General features: G+C 40.7%; 1 protein-coding gene across 1 annotated transcript; it reads right to left on the reverse strand.

The window, feature by feature from the left end:
- Positions 1 to 784: 784 nt before the first annotated feature.
- Positions 785 to 16,338, reverse strand: aqp9b (aquaporin 9b). The gene is made up of 6 exons (XM_010880397.4): positions 16,084 to 16,338; positions 11,261 to 11,387; positions 7,591 to 7,728; positions 7,072 to 7,190; positions 5,963 to 6,180; positions 785 to 2,166 (listed from the first exon to the last, which is right to left on the reverse strand). Exons 1-6 carry the CDS (start codon positions 16,183 to 16,185, stop codon positions 2,004 to 2,006), a joined length of 867 nt encoding a protein of 288 aa, XP_010878699.1. The 5' UTR covers positions 16,186 to 16,338; the 3' UTR covers positions 785 to 2,003.
- Positions 16,339 to 18,202: the final 1,864 nt, after the last annotated feature.

Here is an 18,202-nt window from a genome sequence, read left to right on the forward strand (position 1 = left end):
GGTACTATTTTTTACTGTCATGTATTGTGCGTAGGCATTCAAGTTGTCTTTTACTGCTTGGTATGTTAGAGTACCACACTATCAACACAAAGGTGAATCCCACTGAGGTCACATAAAAATCTGGGGCCTTAGGGTGGGTACTGAATACTGAATGTAGTAGGCAAAATAATATAAAATATATACAGTATACTAACCAATTGGCCATGTGATGGTCAATTAAGAATAATCGGATTAGTGATAGTAAAAGGCATTTCAACAATAGAGACAATCCTTGTCATACATGTTCTTTATACACAGTTAAGTTAGGAAAACAAACCAAAAAGGACCATGGAAATCCTCCTCTAATTATTTGACTTTCCTTAGATTGATTGATCATGGAACACATTATAAATTCACAATAAATGTTTATTTTTGTAAGATTTTCATTACAGTTATATAGATTACAAAATAACCAACACAAACAAGTACATTTCATCTCATAGCATCGAAGAGGAAAAATGTATCAGTAAAAGTAACATATGAGTACAGATGCCTTTTATTTAAAGAGCCAAGTGAATCAAATCAAACCAACTATTGCCACCACACATTATCCTTCTATAAATGTTGAATCACAAGACAATCAAACTAGCATCATAAAATAGTAGCAAAAATTATAACATAACAATGTACAACTGTAAGAAATCATAAGAAATAAACCATTAATAAATGTACCAGGAATGAAGAAATACATTTACATTGTTTTAACATCTGGTTCAGTAGTAAGCCACATACAGTGTATACCATATAATTGTATGTGTTTTCTTTAGTTGGGATTGTTTCGGGAATTGGGCACTTGTACCCACCCATTGCTAAATAAAATCCCTACAGATGGAGGACATGGTTCAATTCAGGGCTCTCTTCCTGGACGTAATGATGTTATTCTGTTATTGTCAGTTTATAATAGGGCACAGTGTAGGAGTTCATTACTGGTTAAAACCTACCCAAATAATTGGAGTAATGACATATTAGTTTCATTGATTAACATGTTGTATACATTTTCGTTATTTATTCATCTTGAAACTGTGCTTTCAAATGTGTTCTATCATACAATGACACATTTGATACAATACTTCTTCCCATTCCCAAATGTTCATGTCAGTGTACTCATTATACATTATAGTGACAAAGACAAAGTTTTTGTTCTCATGCTGCTATAAAACCACACACACATGACATTTCTCAGCAGCTGGAACATTATATTAGACGAAATAACAGTAATTCAGATGAACATCATTCAGAAGTAATGCCGTGCTACGGTACAAAAGTTCTGTGCTAACAAATAGAAAATACAAACTAATTTCATTTATATTAAGGCTGTTTTTTTTTTATTCTTTAAAATAAAAGCTAAGAAAACAAGACTATGAGCACTTTAAAGTATATTCATAAATGTTTGTGTTAGCTATAGCACACATGCATTGGTGAGGTTTAGTGGTGCAGCAGGCAAAGCGATTCACACAACTGTAACAAATGGATGAATGAAGTGAACCAGAATAGGGAACACACTTCAGAGAGGATTCCATTAAACTAGTTCAATTACTAAAAATATCCGCGCTTCCTCTCTTACATCACAGAAACATGGGGCTTTAAACTCGCTATACTCTTCCTGCAATGAAATATAGCCTTATATTTAGAAATACAGTATAGATTCTTAATCCCTGTACTCTGGGACTATACTTGAGTTGAATGAATAGTCTGAACACCTTGTGCTGATTATGTCATGGGTTAGTAAAAATTTAGAGCTTGTGATTGTGAATATAACATCACATACTGTTTCTCAGTTATTCTTTTTTCGTGTGTTTTTACATGGGGGCCATAAGAGTGCAGAGATTAAGACCTGATTTCTGGTCCTTTAGACAGAAGAAAAGACTCCTCCTGGAGAAAGACTGTATTCAGCAATGCTTTAACGCGACGGATGTTCAGGTGAGGAAGCTGCCATGCCTCTGTGGAACTCTTAGCTTCTCCGTCTAACTCATGGTGACCATCTCGTATTTGTCCTTGATGTTGTTTTCCCCCTGTTTCTCAGGTTCAGCGTGATGCAGCTCGATGAACAGGAAGTACATGACAGCCCCCAGCACTCCTCCCACCATAGGCCCTGCCACCGGGACCCACCACCAGCATCCTCCAGCACTGCACAGACAAGACGAGATACCACGGGGTGTTACACTGACATGTGTAGTGGGTTAAAGCAAGTTCAGATATAATGTAATACCAAACGTACCTACAGTGAAAGCATCAGCAAACTGATCAAAGCAACCTGGGAATGTGCCCAGGTCATGGGTGTGCTACTGCGCCTAGGCTGCAGATACTACAACCCTTTGTTTATTTACACAGTAAGGCTCCCTGGATAGACTCTCTAATCCAAGCCTCTCACTACACCTGCGATCTCTCATTAGTCTATTTATCCAAGCATACTTACTGTGATGTTGGTCTGTTTCCGATCCCCACTAATCTGTCTCTATTCTTTGTAATTGTGCTTTAAATATCTGCCAGTTACCTTAACAGCCGGTAAAAATAAACAATTAATATAAAGCAATGACCCCTAGATCACCATTCCCCAGACCCCAAACCACAACCTAAACAGCACTCTCAGCTACTGTAGCCTGCATGGTAGATCCTTATTCTGTTCTGAATGGAGTTGTTGATCACCGCAGGCTAACACCCTGATAGAGAATGAGATTAGCCTACTTCTGTTAGTAGTGGCTAGTCAGATCCTGTGGGGGAGAAAGTACCAGCATGGACAGTGTCTGAGCAGGCTGTGTTCAGCTGCTAAGCATCCACCAGGTGAATGATACTACAAGGCAGTTGGATTAGGGGGTATAATCTATGGGCAGAGCCATGGGGACCAACCAGATCCTAGGCCTGGTGATGGACCAACCAGATCCTAGGCCTGGTGATGGACCAACAAGATCCTACGCCTGGCCTGGTGATGGACCAACAAGATCCTACGCCTGGCCTGGTGATGGACCAACCAGATTCTATGCCTGGCCTTGTGATGGACCAACCAGATCCTAGGCCTGGTGATGGACCAACAAGATCCTAAGCATGGCCTGATGATGGATCAACCAGATCCTACACCTGGTCACACGATGGCTTCTCATGGACTTGGCACAGCTCTTCCTACTACAACTATCTCCTGTCAAAATAATCGGCCAAAGTGCCTCTTCAGAATTTAGCATTCCCTTTCCCTTAAAGACGCAGTCTGGGACATTTGTAATTATCCTTTTCTTTTATATGTCCCATCTTGAGCTATAAGTATAATATGTTGTTTTTATCTGCATTATCCCGGAGTACAATCACTAGCATCCATTAGTTAGCTATGAAATTCTGAAAGCAAGTCATTTTGATGTTATGGCAGAAAATTGCACATATATGACATAGTACATTATTTTTAGGGACCCTTGCAAGAAAGGAAGTTAGCTGTTATTTTTCAAGTGTGATCCCAAATCTAAGGAGGCCAAATGGAAAATATGTACAAAGCTTACCGTAAGTTCTGTTAGCATACCTAGAAACAAAGAATGCATCAAAGCATACATTTTTCAGGTACTTCATTCTCAGTATTCATTTGAACTTTCATGGTCGCAAAGGAACTAACCTTTGACCTAAGAAAACTTATTTGGTTGCTCACTTGTCATTCAGTATATTGATATTGTGAACGTCGAATATAGCCTTGTTCATATGTACATGACGTTTTGTTTAACATCAGGTAAAAGTAACTAACAAAGTTGACATACAGTGGGGAGAACAAGTATTTGATACACTGCTGATTTTGCAGGTTTTCCCATTTACAAAACATGTAGAAGTCTGCAATTTTTATCATAGGTACTCTTCAACTGTGAGTTACACAGATCCTGTAGTTCTTGACCAGGTTGGCACACACTGCAGCAGGGATTTTGGCCCACTCCTCCATACAGACCTTCTCCAGATCTTTCAGGTTTCGGGGCTGTCGCTGGGCAATACAGACTTTCAGCTCCCTCCAAAGGTTTTCTATTGGGTTCAGGTCTGGAGACTGGCTAGGCCACTCCAGGACCTTGAGATGCTTCTTAAAGAGCCAATCCTTAGTTGCCCTGGCTGTGTGTTTCGGGTCATTGTCATGCTGGAAGACCCAGCCACGACCCATCTTCAATGCTCTTACTGAGAGGAGGTCGTTGGCCAAGATCTTGTGATACATGGCCTCATCCATCCTCCCCTCAATACGGTGCGGTCGTCCTGTCCCCATTGCAGAAAAGCATCCCCAAAGAATGATGTTTCTACCTCCATGCTTCACGGTTGGGATGTTGTTCTTGGGGTTGTACTCATCCTTCTTCTTCCTCCAAACATAGCGAGTGGAGTTTAGACCAGAAAGTTCCATTTTTGTCTCATCAGACCACATGACCTTCTCCCATTCCTCCTCTGGATCATCCAGATGGTCATTGCCAAACTTCAGATGGGCCTGGGCCTGGTCCTTGCGTACCCTGCAGGATTTCAATCCATGACAGTGTAGTGTGTTACTAAGGGTTTTCTTTGAGACTGTGGTCCCAACTCTCTTCAGGTCATTGACCAGGTCCTGTCGTGTAGTTCTGGGCTGATCCCTCACCTTCCTCATGATCTTTGATGCCCCACGAGGTGAGATCTTGCATGGAGCCCCAGACCGAGGGAGATTGATAAAAAATTACAGACCTCTACATGCTTTGTAAGTAGGAAAACCTGCAAAATCGGAAGTGTATCAAATACTTGTTCTCCCCACTGTAGACATTGGTTGTCCCAGGTACTGCGAAGGAAATTTAATAAACGTTACTAACAAACGTGTAAACTGGAAGAGTCTTCTCTCAGAGAGAACTAATCTCTCATGCAAAACATCTGTGAAAATACGGTGAGGGAACTGTTTGAAGTAGACTCAAATAATGTCCAAATGTCCCACCCCATTGAACACACCATCTCCTATGATTCAGCTTGCCATTTTACCAGCTAGGCATTTCAGTGTTTTAGGCTCATGCTGGAATAGAACAAACAATGTATCTGGTAAGACAAGGGGTCCTCAAAGACCAGTTTCAACTGAAACCATTATATCAGCGCCCTCTATTGTCTAAAGTGCACTGGTAGAGAGGTTTTCTGTCCATTTTATTCTTTAATGATGTAACTTAATGTACATTTTAAGTAACTCTTCTTATTTGTAACTATTGCTTTAACCCAGATTTCCCTGGGGACTATAGGAGTTTGCATGGCAAAGTACAGACCTTGTTGCCAATGACCGCTTCACTTATCTAGTGTAAATAAATACCCAATATTTGGTGCCAGAGTCAACGTTAAAGAGTGGTAGCAGAGCGAGTGTGCATCTGCCATTCAAACACACAATAGAGCCATTTCATGTTATCTGAGGCATAGCATGTGTATATGCAGAGAAAAAGCCTATTTCAAAATGCAGGAGATGCAAGAGGTTGCTAAAATATTTATTGAGATTGCTAGGAGAGCAGAGATAGACATTCATCCACATACATGTATACTCTTCCTGGAGAAAAGAAGGGGATCAAGCCACTGGCAGGTACTGCCCTGTATCTCACACGGCATGTCTCACAAACAACCAGGAGACAAGCATTGAAATACATCATAATGTAGCTCTGCTTGACAAGATCAATGAGGGGCTTTCCTGTCACACACACATAAATACTTTGTTTCTGCGGCTTCATTAATCTTTCAGTGTTCTATTCTAGGCTAAGAACTGGCCATTTGACATATTAGGAAAGTAAAGCAATATAATACATTATATATATTGCTTTATTACACATGTAATATTATACACTTAATATGGTTTCAGAACAAGAGGCAATCAAATGTCTGAGCATGTTTTAAAAGACGTAACTGTGCCCTGACACCAGCTTACCTTGTGTGACATGTCCTCTCTCAAATAATACGCAGTTCAAGCTCTGGAAGTGGCTTTGGAAATTACCTGAACACTTCCATACCCCATCCAGCCACAGCAGTGAAGAGCCTGGGGCCCAGGTCTCTGGCAGGGTTGATGGGATAGCCACAGTTGTGTCCCATGGACACTCCAATGGCCATGATGATCAGCCCAATGCACAGAGGCTCCATCCCTTTTGGAGCGCCAATGTTCTTCCCGTCAATAATCGCTAGGATGCAGAGGATCAGGGCCGCTGTTCCAATCACCTGGAGAAATGGCAACAGCCATGAGTGACAGCCACAACTGATCGGTGACAGGAATACTTTATAACATGCCTACAAAGTGTAGTCTTTAGTTACTAGTTATGCCTCGGTTAAGGCAAAACCAAAAGCCAGTCTTCGTGCTATATGCAGAAAGCATTTGTGTTTCTTTTTATGTTGTGGTAGATAATAAAAGGCGCAGTATACCAGCCAGTGATGGGGAGAATTGTTGATTGTTGTGGCCTGGGTTTTATAATGACAGTGGCAAAACAGACTCATTTGATGTGATGACCTGTGGCCTCTATTCTTTTGCCTAAGCCTATAATGGGGTTTCCCCCTTTCCCGCAGATGAAGGATAGATGAGGCAGCTTTTAACACAAACACACACATGAATGCAGTCATGCACAATGTACGTACACAGACACACACATAACTGTAGACTATACCTACAAGGAATGTTTGGAGAGTAACAATTTATTTAGATTTCAAAATCATATTTTTCCTTAAAACTTATTCCTAACAAAATTCTAATGGTACTCACTTATTTTCCATATTTGATTTGTTTTACTATTCTTGTGAAGAATTGAGAAATTCTGGTTCACACACACACACACACACACACACACACCTTTAGCTCTTGGGGGTGCAGCACACATGGTTGTTTTTGCTCAGCCAGAACACATGATATTGCCTATACACATGCTCATCCTTTATACCCAGTTGTATGCACATGACTGATCTGAATGCTGGGCCACATGCCTCCACACTATTAACTGCAGTGCTATCTGTAATGTACTACCATATTTTAGCTTAACCAGTGGGAGTGACTGTGTGGCTCCTATCATTCCATTAAAGACAGTATTGGGACGTCATCATCTTTGATGGTGTGTCACTCGCCTGGTCTACAAATCCTCCAAGGATTGATAGGTGCTTGGCTGGATAGGATGCCCATATGTTAGCTGTAGCATTGACGCCAGTAACTTGCAGAACTCCTCCTGTGTGTTCCATTAAGGCATCTACGGTAAAGAGTAAAATCAAATGAATGAATTAATTAACCAGTAATAGTCATTATCCAATAGTAATACTTCTCCATTCAAATGTCACACATTAGAAAAAAGGGTTCCAAAACAGTTCTTTGGTTGTCCCGTACACTAAGGTTCACATTAAGAACAATGTTTTGTTCCAAGTAGAACCCTTTTGGGTTCCATGTAGAATCTTCTGTGGAAAGGGTTCATTATGAAACCAGAGGTTTCTAACAAGGGCCGAAAGGTGTTCAATAAAAGGGTCTCCAATGGGAACAGCTGATTAACCATTTTTGAGTGCATACTAAAAACCATGAATATGGGTTCCATGTATTTTCTGTATTACTGATCTGATCATAATGAGGTTGAAGATGATGAAGATGATGACACTTACCATAATACAAGCCGTAGACAGCACACGACCCTACAAAGGCACCCAGGAACTGTGCAGCTACGTAGACTGGGAACTTCTTTATAGGCAGTTTGCCCAGAACCACCATAGCCAGAGAAACAGCTGGGTTCACGTGAGCCCCTGACACAAACATAAAAAAGGTATATAAAATAAGGTTTGATCATATACAGAAGGTGTTAGACATTCATCTGTAACCAGACTGTAACTAACCACATCAAAAGCCTGGTGACAGTGGTTTGAGTCGTTGACATTTATGGCACATCTCTTGCCTTGCCAGCCTGGTGGGGACTGAGACGACTGGGTGACCTCAGCGGGGCAACACTTCTTGGGGGTGTCAGCGTACGCCAAACCCTAATCCCCAACCCAGTTCTCTAACAGTGGCCACAACAACCAGCTGAACCAGCCCATTGGAATTGGCTCTGACATAATCTGCCTGAATCTCCTTAAGGCTTGCGTAAACTGCAGGACGTTGTGATGACCCAACCATGACACACCTCCCCTGCCACTGGTGCTGTTTTCTGTGCCTTTCAATGAACATCTCAGATTTAGGAATACAGACGAGCAGGCGAGGGGGGGGGGGGGGGGGGGGGGGGCTGGTTTAGAGGAGCCGTCCACCCCGATGCCACCATAAAGCACATTAGTCCAAAACCTGTGATGGTCATCAGAGATGTCGCCTAACATGTGTCCTACACACACATTGGCCAGTCATACAGCCAACAATCCTGTACTGTAGTCTACTACGCAGTACACTATTCACGAAGACTACTGCAGATTGTGTCTTCTTGCCATACCCGCTGTCTCCATGATTACTCAGACATTATCTAGATCCTCTGTGAGTTAGACCCAGGGATTAGTTAGTCTGTAATGAAGAACATAGGGTGACAAGACCCAGTTCCATGCTTCTTCAATAAATCATCGCTCTAGGATGCTCCTCGGATGATGGTTTATTCATAAGCATCAGAACATAGGATGCATGTTTATTCGGTCCTGCGCTTTGGTCTTATGTGCTGAAGCTTTGACCCAGGCACTGAGGATGAGGGGATGTCCTATTGAGTCTTTTCAGAGATACAGTGCAAAGTACAAAGTGCACATTCAGCCAACGCCGGGTTTTCTAAGATGAGAGCTCATTGAGTATGGCTCATATAGCACTCATATTAGGTCACTGCTTATATTATCCACGGGGATGGATAGTAAAACTCGAATCACATTGTCACTCCTGTACCTCCAAATTGTGATAACATTTCCCTGGCAATTTCAAATTACATCATCCTCCATTACCTAAGGTCTCGCTGACGTAATGAAACTCTTGATTGCTGATAAAAACCACTCTCCACCTTGCTCAGCAAGCCCACATAAGACGCTGTGACATTTGAAAAGTGATTTGCTCCTGCGTTGTCCCTTTTTACCATTACTGCTGGCGAAGCGAGAGGAAGTGCTCTTCTTTCTCTAATCTCGGTGGAACGTACCCCTGGACATAAGGACATGCATCTTCAGCCTTGTATATCTAGCCAGCGCACTTTGTCCTCCGACACCAAGACGCAGTCAGGCGTCAGGACTGATCACAGTTTTTCTCAGTCGCTTTGGTGCGTTTTTCACATCATCCCTAACATGTGCAAAATAATAAGTGCATTTCTCAGAACAATTTGTACAAACTGCAATATACAACAGATATGTTTCTAAAGCAAGTCAGTCACTAGAAATGAGAATATGTGGGCCGACAGACAGGAACATCTGGATGTGTAGAGACAGCACTAGAACAGTGCTGCGGGCAAAGTTGTGCCTTAGGGGTGTTTCCTGTGTTTCTTTCTAATTTAGTTTTTTTTTCCGTTGTGCATACAGTAATATGTAAATAGTACTGTTGAAATTGATATATGCCATAGAAGTGCAGCCTTGTGCATTTTCAATACAGTAACTGTCATCCAAACTGTAGCCAAAGTTTAAATCAAGTAATACTGTCAAAGTACACAGTTACATTGACAACATGCCTAAACATTTTGACGACCTTGTTCGTGAACAATGACTCAATTACTTATCATTCTGATGACACTGACATGATCATTGGCATGAATATTTACTTTTGAGAGATGTACTAAGGATTTTTGTGACTGACTAGCTTTAGAAACATATCTATTGTATATTGCATTTTGTACAAATTGTTCTGAGAAATGCACTTATTATTTTGCACATGTTAGGGATGATGTGAAAAACACACCAAAGCGACTGAGAAAAACTGTATCACAAATGACCACATACTTTGGCAAATCCTGTCTATACAGACCCCTCTCATCATCAGGGATGAAAGCCCTGTAGAGAGTCTCTAAAATGTTGAGTAGATGCTGGGTGTTGTATGGCCCTATAAGGGGGATATGGGTTAGGACACCATGCTCTGAAATAGCAGCACACATGGTGATCTTTCCTCCCCATTGGTCTGGCAAATCCACAGTAGCTCTGTGACCGATGATATTCCGACTTCTGCATTTGGTCAGGTTGAAATATTGAAGACACGGTTGATCTCTCAGTATTGGGCTGCACCCTTCAACCCACCTCAGCCATCGTTAGGCCATGATGGACAACATGGTCTACAATAGAGGCCCTTATGTCATCAGATATGCGCCTATGTCCTCTTCTGCCTCTTCCTCTGTTTTGCCTTTCACCACGCATCCTTGCTCCTCTTCTTCCTCCTCTTGGCCGTTGACCCTGTTCGTTTCCTGGTCCATCCATTATTGGAAAATTGCAACTCTGTCTTGTGGTCTGTCTATATATGCTTGCCAATTGATTGTTCATGAGATGCAGCTTTGAGCAATTTAGACAACTGGTTGACACTTGTACATTATCAATTGCAATATGTACAAAAGCAATTGCAATTTGTTCAAAGAAATAAGAAATTGCTTTAATGATGTGCACAACTGACTAGATGATTTGGAATTTGTACAAGTAGTATCAAGAATTGCTAAGAAATGCACCAAAGCGACTGAGAAATAGTGTAATCAACTTATAGGATATATTTTCACTTTCCTCAGTCAACTTCTCCCAGTTACAGTAATATTCAATGGCGCCAATGTTGAATACAGACTGTCCTGAGGCTGTATTCAATAGTCCATTACTGTAACTGTGTGTTAAACTTTCCCCAACAACAGGGGTGGACATTAGTGGCTCATCTCCCCCCTCTGTCAAACAATGAATATGTGAACAAATGGATCTGAGGTCAATGAAGGAGCCATAACACACAGTTACCCATACATTTCTGCAGTACATGTTCTGGCTTTGAAGAGTTTAGAACTTGAGAGCAAAGAAACACAGACATCCATGGTCAAAGTTCATGACAAAGTAAAGCTGTTTCATCAAAGATAAACAACCATTAATGACCTTTGAGTCCTGCTCAATTTTTTGTAACCCAAAGCCCATTTGTAACTGGACACGCTCTTTGAGAGTTGAGGTGACTGTCTGTACTGAATCAGTTATCAGTGTTCTTCATGTGCTCTTTAGACTAATAACATTAAACTACAGATCCAGTTACTCAGACTTTCATAAAATGTATCAATTATATTGCAAATTAAAATATTAAGAAACACTTTATATTGGTATATGCAAAGTGGACTGTAGAAGTAGATTTTCTAAATGCAGTCCATGCTAGATAGAGGATGATATTCACCTGACACGCCCCCAGCAACGTATGCTGCCATCATCACCCCCAGAGTGAAGCCAATGTGAATGGTCAGGGGTTCACCCAGAGCCCCCTTACTCAGCACCGTCTGAGCCACCGAGCCACAGCCAAAGAGCTGGGAAGGACAGACAGGGATACACACACAGAAACAACAACACGTTGGCAGGAGGAAGAAAGAGGCATTGTTCTTTATGTCCAATTATGCACATAGGACTAGTCATCTTGTTCTAAAGCCTTCATTTCTCATTAGGAATTCTTTTAGATCAGTTGATTTCCTGTCCCCTACCGGGAATGCCGCACATAGAAGATGTGTCATTTAACGCTTGAGAAATAATCAAAAATATTTTTCTCCTCACAGTGACAAGTAAATACAAACAAAAGTGTTGAAAGGAGGAAGCTGTTCCCAGAATAGCTACGTCTGTTGTAAGAAATGGATTAGTTCACGTCAAGTTGTGCTGCTGACCAAGCTGACCACAGACTCACTAAGCCTTTCTGAAACTGAGCCTCAGTCAGACCAGTCCCTGAGCTGTGACAGACAGACAGGCAGACAGACAGGTAGACAGACAGGCAGACAGGCAGACAGACAGCCAAACAGGCAGACAGACAGGCAGACAGACAGACAAACAGGCAGACAGACAGACAGGGAGACAGACAGACAAGCAGCCAGACAGACAGGCAGACAGACAGACAGGTCTCTAGGTGAACCTAGAGGTGACAGGTGGAAGACAAAGGACCCGTCAGCTTATTATAAGGACCCACATTACACAGTTTTACTTCATGGCAGGGTCCTGAGTCAAAACCAACATGCCAACACACTTTTTAGGCCTCCCACAATAAAGTAGAAATAATAAAATAATAAGTCTTATTTTATTTATTTTGGAGGGATGTTACTTAGTCGGTCAAATCACTCGAAATTCAGTTGAGTTTCTTTTAGCTAATGTGCTCCTAAGTAATCTTATCATTGTTATTTCCAAATACAGTCTATAAGTGGTATTTGTTGTGGTCAGAATGTAGAGTACATATCATTTTCTATGATTATAATTACGTTCCATAATTTCGGGAAATCTACTTAGAAAATGTTTTTCATTCTATCAGATGGTAGCTCATGCTAATTGATTCTCTCTCTTCAGTCTAATGGCGGTCTGTTCTCAACCTCAAGTCACTGTATTCAACGGAAATTTCATTCATTATTCATTTTATGGCTCATGTGGTGGCATTTGGACTTCCTGCAATTTGAACAGTTTTTCTTGCAGTTTGTTTTTAATATTTTGAATGTTCCATCTGTACTGTTGGGAAAAGGCTGTTTGACTGTCAGCAAAACATACAGGACGAACTGAGGCACAAATTCAAATAAATGTAGGCGGCTTGTTCCCAAAAGACCATGAGATCTTTCCACCCTGCTAGGGGCATACACATAACTACCTGAAAGAGTTAACAATTGATGAATTAATCTAGATCTACATTAATGCTTCTTATTCTACAAAATGTTTTTGAAAATATTTTGAAACCTGATAGCAACATATAGGATAACTTTGTTTATCAAATAATGGGTGTTCACGTAAATATATGGTATGATAAATACAACCATGTTTCCAAAAAAGTTGGGACGCTATATAAAATGAAAATTAAAACAGAATGCAATGATATGCAAATAATTTATCTTAAAAATAGTACAAAGACATGCATAATAACCACTGGATTGCATCACCTCTTCTTTCAACAATACTCCATAAGCGTTTTGGAACTGAGGAAACCAACTGTTGTAGTTTTGAATGTGAAATGTTTTCCCATTTTTGTTTGATATAGGATTTCAGCTGCTCAACAATTCGGGGTGTTCTTTGTTGTATTTTTCGTTTCATAATGTGCCAAATGTTTTCTGTGGGTGACAGTTCTGGACTGCAGACAAGCCAGTTTAGCACCCAGATTTGTGATACGTGTAGAATATGGTTTAGCATTGTCTTGCTGAAATAAGCAAGGCCTTCCCTGAAAAATAAATTGCCTGGATGGCAGCATATGTTGCTCCAAAACATGTATATATTGATCAGCGTTAATGGTGCCTTCACAGATGTGCAAGTCACCTATGCCATGTGCACTAATGCACCCCCATACTATCATGGGTGCTGGCTTTTGAACTGTGCGCTGATAAGAAGCAGGATGGTCCCTCTCCTCGTTAGTCCAGAGGATGCGGCATCCATGATTCCCAAAACTAATTTCCAAATTTTGATTAATCAGACCACTGGGCAGTTTTGCATGTCGCCTCCATCCATCTTAAATGAGCTCGGGGGCAGAGAAAGTTGGGTCATTTCTGGATCTACAGTGGGGAAAAATAAGTATTTGATACACTGCCGATTTTGCAGGTTTTCCTATTTACAAAGCATGTAGAGGTCTGTAATTTTTATCATCGGTACACTTCAGCTGTGAGAGATGAAAACCAGAAACAAAAATCCAGAAAAATCACATTGTATGATTTTTAAATAATGAATTTGCATTTTATTGCATGACATAAGTATTTGATCAGAATTCCGGCTCTCACAGACCTGTTAGTTTCTGTTTAAGAAGCCCTCCTGTTCTCCAGTCATTACCTATTAACTGCACCTGTTTGAACTCGTTAACTGTATAAAAGACACCTGTCCACACACTCAATCAAACAGACTCCAACCTCTCCACAATGGCCAAGACCAGAGAGCTGTCTAAGGACATCAGGGATAAAATTGTAGACCTGCACAATGCTGGGATGGGCTACAGGACAATAGGCAAGCAGCTTGGTGAGAAGGCAACAACTGTTGGCGCAATTATTAGAAAATGGAAGAAGTTCAAGATGCCGGTCAATCTCCCTCGGCCTGGGGCTCCATGCAAGATCTTACCTTGTGGGGCATCAATGATCATGAGCAAGGTGAGGGATCAGCCCAGAACTACACGGCAGGACCTGGTCAATGATCTGAAGAGAGCTGGGACCACAGTCTCAAAGAAAACCATTAGTAACACACTATGCCATCATGGATTAAAATCCTGCAGTGCACGCAAGGTCCCCCTGCTCAAGCCAGCGCATGTCCAGGCCCGTCTGAAGTTTGCCAATGACCATATGGATGATCCAGAGGAGGAATGGAAGAAAGTAATGTGGTCTGATGAGACAAAAATAGAGCTTTTGGGTTTAAACTCCACTCGCCGTGTTTGGAGGAAGAAGAAGGATGAGTACAACCCCAAGAACACCATCCCAACCGTGAAGCATGGAGTTGGAAACATCATTCTTTGGGGATGCTTTTCTGCAAAGGGGACAGGACAACTGCACCGTATTGAGGGGAGGATGGATGGGGCCATGTATTGCGAGATCTTGGCCAACAACCTCCTTCCCTCAGTAAGAGCATTGAAGATGGGTCGTGGCTGGGTCTTCCAGCATGACAACGACCTCGAAACACACAGCCAGGGCAACTAAGGAGTAGCTTCGTAAGAAGCATCTCAAGGTCCTGGAGTGGCCTAGCCAGTCTCCAGACCTGAACCCAATAGAAAATCTTTGGAGGGAGCTGAAGGTCTGTATTGCCCAGCGACTGTCCCGAAACCTGAAGGATCTGGAGAAGGTCTGTATGGAGGAGTGGTATCCCTGCTGCAGTGTGTGCAAACCTGGTCAAGAACTACAGGAAATGTATGATCTCTGTAATTGCAAACAAAGGTTTATGTACCAAATATTAAGTTCTGCTTTTCTGATGTATTAAATACTTATGTCATGCAATAAAATGCAAATTAATTACTTAAAAATCATACAATGTGATTTTCTGGATTTTTGTTAGGTACTCTTCAACTCACAGTTGAAGAGTACCTATGATAAAAATTACAGACTTCAACATGCTTTGTAAGTGGGAAAACCTGCAAAATCAGCAGTGTATCAAATACTTGTTCTCCCCACTGTACTTTATATATGGTTTCTTCATTACATTGTTGAGCTGTAACTTGCATTTTTGGATGCAGCAACAAGCTGTTTTCACAGACAATAGTTTTCAAAAGTGCTCCTGAGCCCATGCTGTGATTTCCATTATAGAACCGTGTCTGTTTTTACTTTACTTCTAAAAGACTCTTTTTACACCCAAATAAGTCACTGGCCTGTTGCAAACTGACCGAATTAGTTGTATGATATTCCACCAGGTTTAGTTTTTTAGCATTACACACCTTTTCCAGTCTTTTGTTGCCCCTGTCCCAGCTTTTTTTAAACATGTTGCTGGCATTAAATTCTAAGTGGGCATATATTTCTCAAGAAACAATAAAATGTCTCAGTTTCAACATTGGAAATGTTGTCTTGGTACTATTTTCTCTTGAATATAGGGTTTAAATGATTTGCACATCTTTGAATTATGTTTTTTTGGGTTGTAAATTTAGTCTATTTATTACCTGATACACACTCCCCAAAAATATGAATATCAAATCACTGTGATCATCATAGCTCATTTGAAATGTTGCATGGTACATGTTTGTAAAAATGTGAATTTAATAATGTTTTTATTTATGTCTCAAAACACCAAGTTTCCCTTTCATTCTGCGCTCCTATCCTCCACCTGTCAAACTTCCCATTAAAAAGTAACCAAATGTCTTCATTATCACCCAAGGAGAATCACCGACCAGAATAATGTATGAGAACATCAAACAGAATACACATTATTACCAGGATAAATTAGCACCAAAACATATCTATAAAAAATATCATTGCTGACAGATCACGTCCCTTGAGAATAATTTTAACACCTTATTATCATATTGATGCAGTTGTCATGTAGGCTATTAAATGAGAGTCAGGAGTTAAGGCAAAGTGCAAATGTACTTACTATTAACACAAATATCCCCAGAAATTCTGCAAGGAACTCTTTTATTATGTCCTTCTTCAGCGCACATCTTTTCTTAATCTTTCTTCTGCTCTCAAGATCCATATTTCCCACAGACTTGTCAATACAGACAACTGAAGAGAAGTCGAAGTATGAGCGTTTCTCCAGTAGCTTAGGATATAACCCTTCTCCTCCTCCCCCTATAGTTGCCTTACACGCGTATTATGTACAGTAGACTGACATGACCTGTTAATCTTTTTACTCCCTAAACTGTCACCCATAACCACTGCAACCGCTAGGGGTCCACTCTTTTGAAATAAGCTGCTTGATTTGTCAATAATGACTCCGGTGCTTCAATTATTTGTCTGCAGTCAGCCTTAATGTGGGCTGTGCGCTTTTACGTTCGATTATGGACAGCGCGCATTTATTTGCAAATGTAATACCGTCGGTTTAACCTAAATAAATGTGTTCAAAATTTCTAGAATATTGTTGAAAATTAGATACAGAAAATGTGTTTTTACTGCTTTGGATATGTGTTGTTTACTCTTCATATTTCTTGATATTGGCATATTTTTATTTGATTTATTCATTTGTTTTTCATAAGAGTCATGTGTAGAGCCGAACCACTGCCATCTCCTGAGATTGCTGGGTTAATGCTGTGTGCTGCGTGAGTCAATGTTAATTTAATGATTTGCATTTTATGTCTTTGCCTTGAGGTATTGGAGACCTTTGATTAGTTTGAAATAATAAAGTGTCAGTTCTTGACACTCTTCTTCAAACACCTATAGAGCAATTATCCAGATAGCTCCAAAATAGCCAATTATTTCATAAAGTTGCCAAAGGAAATTGAATTAGAAGGTGGCATGTTACGGTATTAAACGGAGTTGATATTCTGTCCAATAGAGGGAGCTCAATGAACAGAGAATGCGTGGAGAGGTAGCAGGGTAAAGTGACAAGGTCCCACGGTATGCCTTATCTTCCGCTCGCTATAGACTGTGAAAAACAGAGGCGACAGGTAGAGGATGAGATGTTTTGGTTGCATTAATCAATGTCACTTTTTTGTCTTTGTCGTCTTTGATGTGAAACAGACACTTTCGGAGTGTCGCCCATGCTGTGAAAAAAGGGAGATGTGGTGATGGAGAAAAGGCACCCCTGAGGGGGTAGTCCCAAATTATACAACTCCGTCCACTTTTTATCTTGTCAGGCCCTTCTTGGGTTGTCAATACATTAAAGGCTTGTCGACAGCCATGTCACAGTAATGATATACCTTAATATAGTTCAAATAACATTTTATCGATTTTTACCTATCAGTAGCCAATAGGTATGAATCAAATGTTCCTCTTTTTGATCTGTAGACAGCTGCCCGATATCTTTTTGCTAGAACAACAATTAAGAACATCGTATTTTAAGACTTTAGAATTTAAGTAAATTCTGCAACTGGCCCTGGGGATTTCTGAGTAGGCTAAATGGCGAGCCTGTAAATATATTATGAAAACATGGTAACTGAAAGTAGGCCTATAATGAGATTGTCCGCAAAGTAACATTATAAAGGCCTGCAACTCTGAAGACCGTATATGGCAGTAATGAAGAGAAAACAAGCAGGTAAGACCTTCATGTCCAATCACTCGATTTAGTTATATGTAAAAGTTTACCGCTATGAACCAATAATAATTGTGATGTCACTAATTGTTATTTGAGTATAAACTGTTTACGACTATTTTAGCCAAATATGACAATAGGCCCATCTTAAAATGTGCGCGATGTACTGTCACTACGTAGGTGTAAAGGTCCTTGTAATTCCTTTCATTTGTTGAGACATCGCTTGAGCGGTCCTAAATCGTTCAAATGTTTATTCGGAAGTTTGAAGTGAATGCTAACAGGGACTTAACACCACGGCAGAGATTCCTCTCATCAACAGACTGGGAAATAGTGATAGCTTCAAGGCCACACTTCCGTGTGAGGATGTTGTAACAGTCGGGTTGATGAAATGTGGCAAATGGACCTTATTCATAAACATCTCACACTTGAATGTGTTGCTTAAGAATAAATACATGATGTCATTTGCGTTTGTTCTAAGTAGTTCAACATCAGAAGGAATTGTATGTAGCCTCATTTTTTTTTA

This window comes from Esox lucius, chromosome 2 (genome assembly GCF_011004845.1).
Source record: "Esox lucius isolate fEsoLuc1 chromosome 2, fEsoLuc1.pri, whole genome shotgun sequence".
NCBI classification, from domain to species: domain Eukaryota; kingdom Metazoa; phylum Chordata; class Actinopteri; order Esociformes; family Esocidae; genus Esox; species Esox lucius.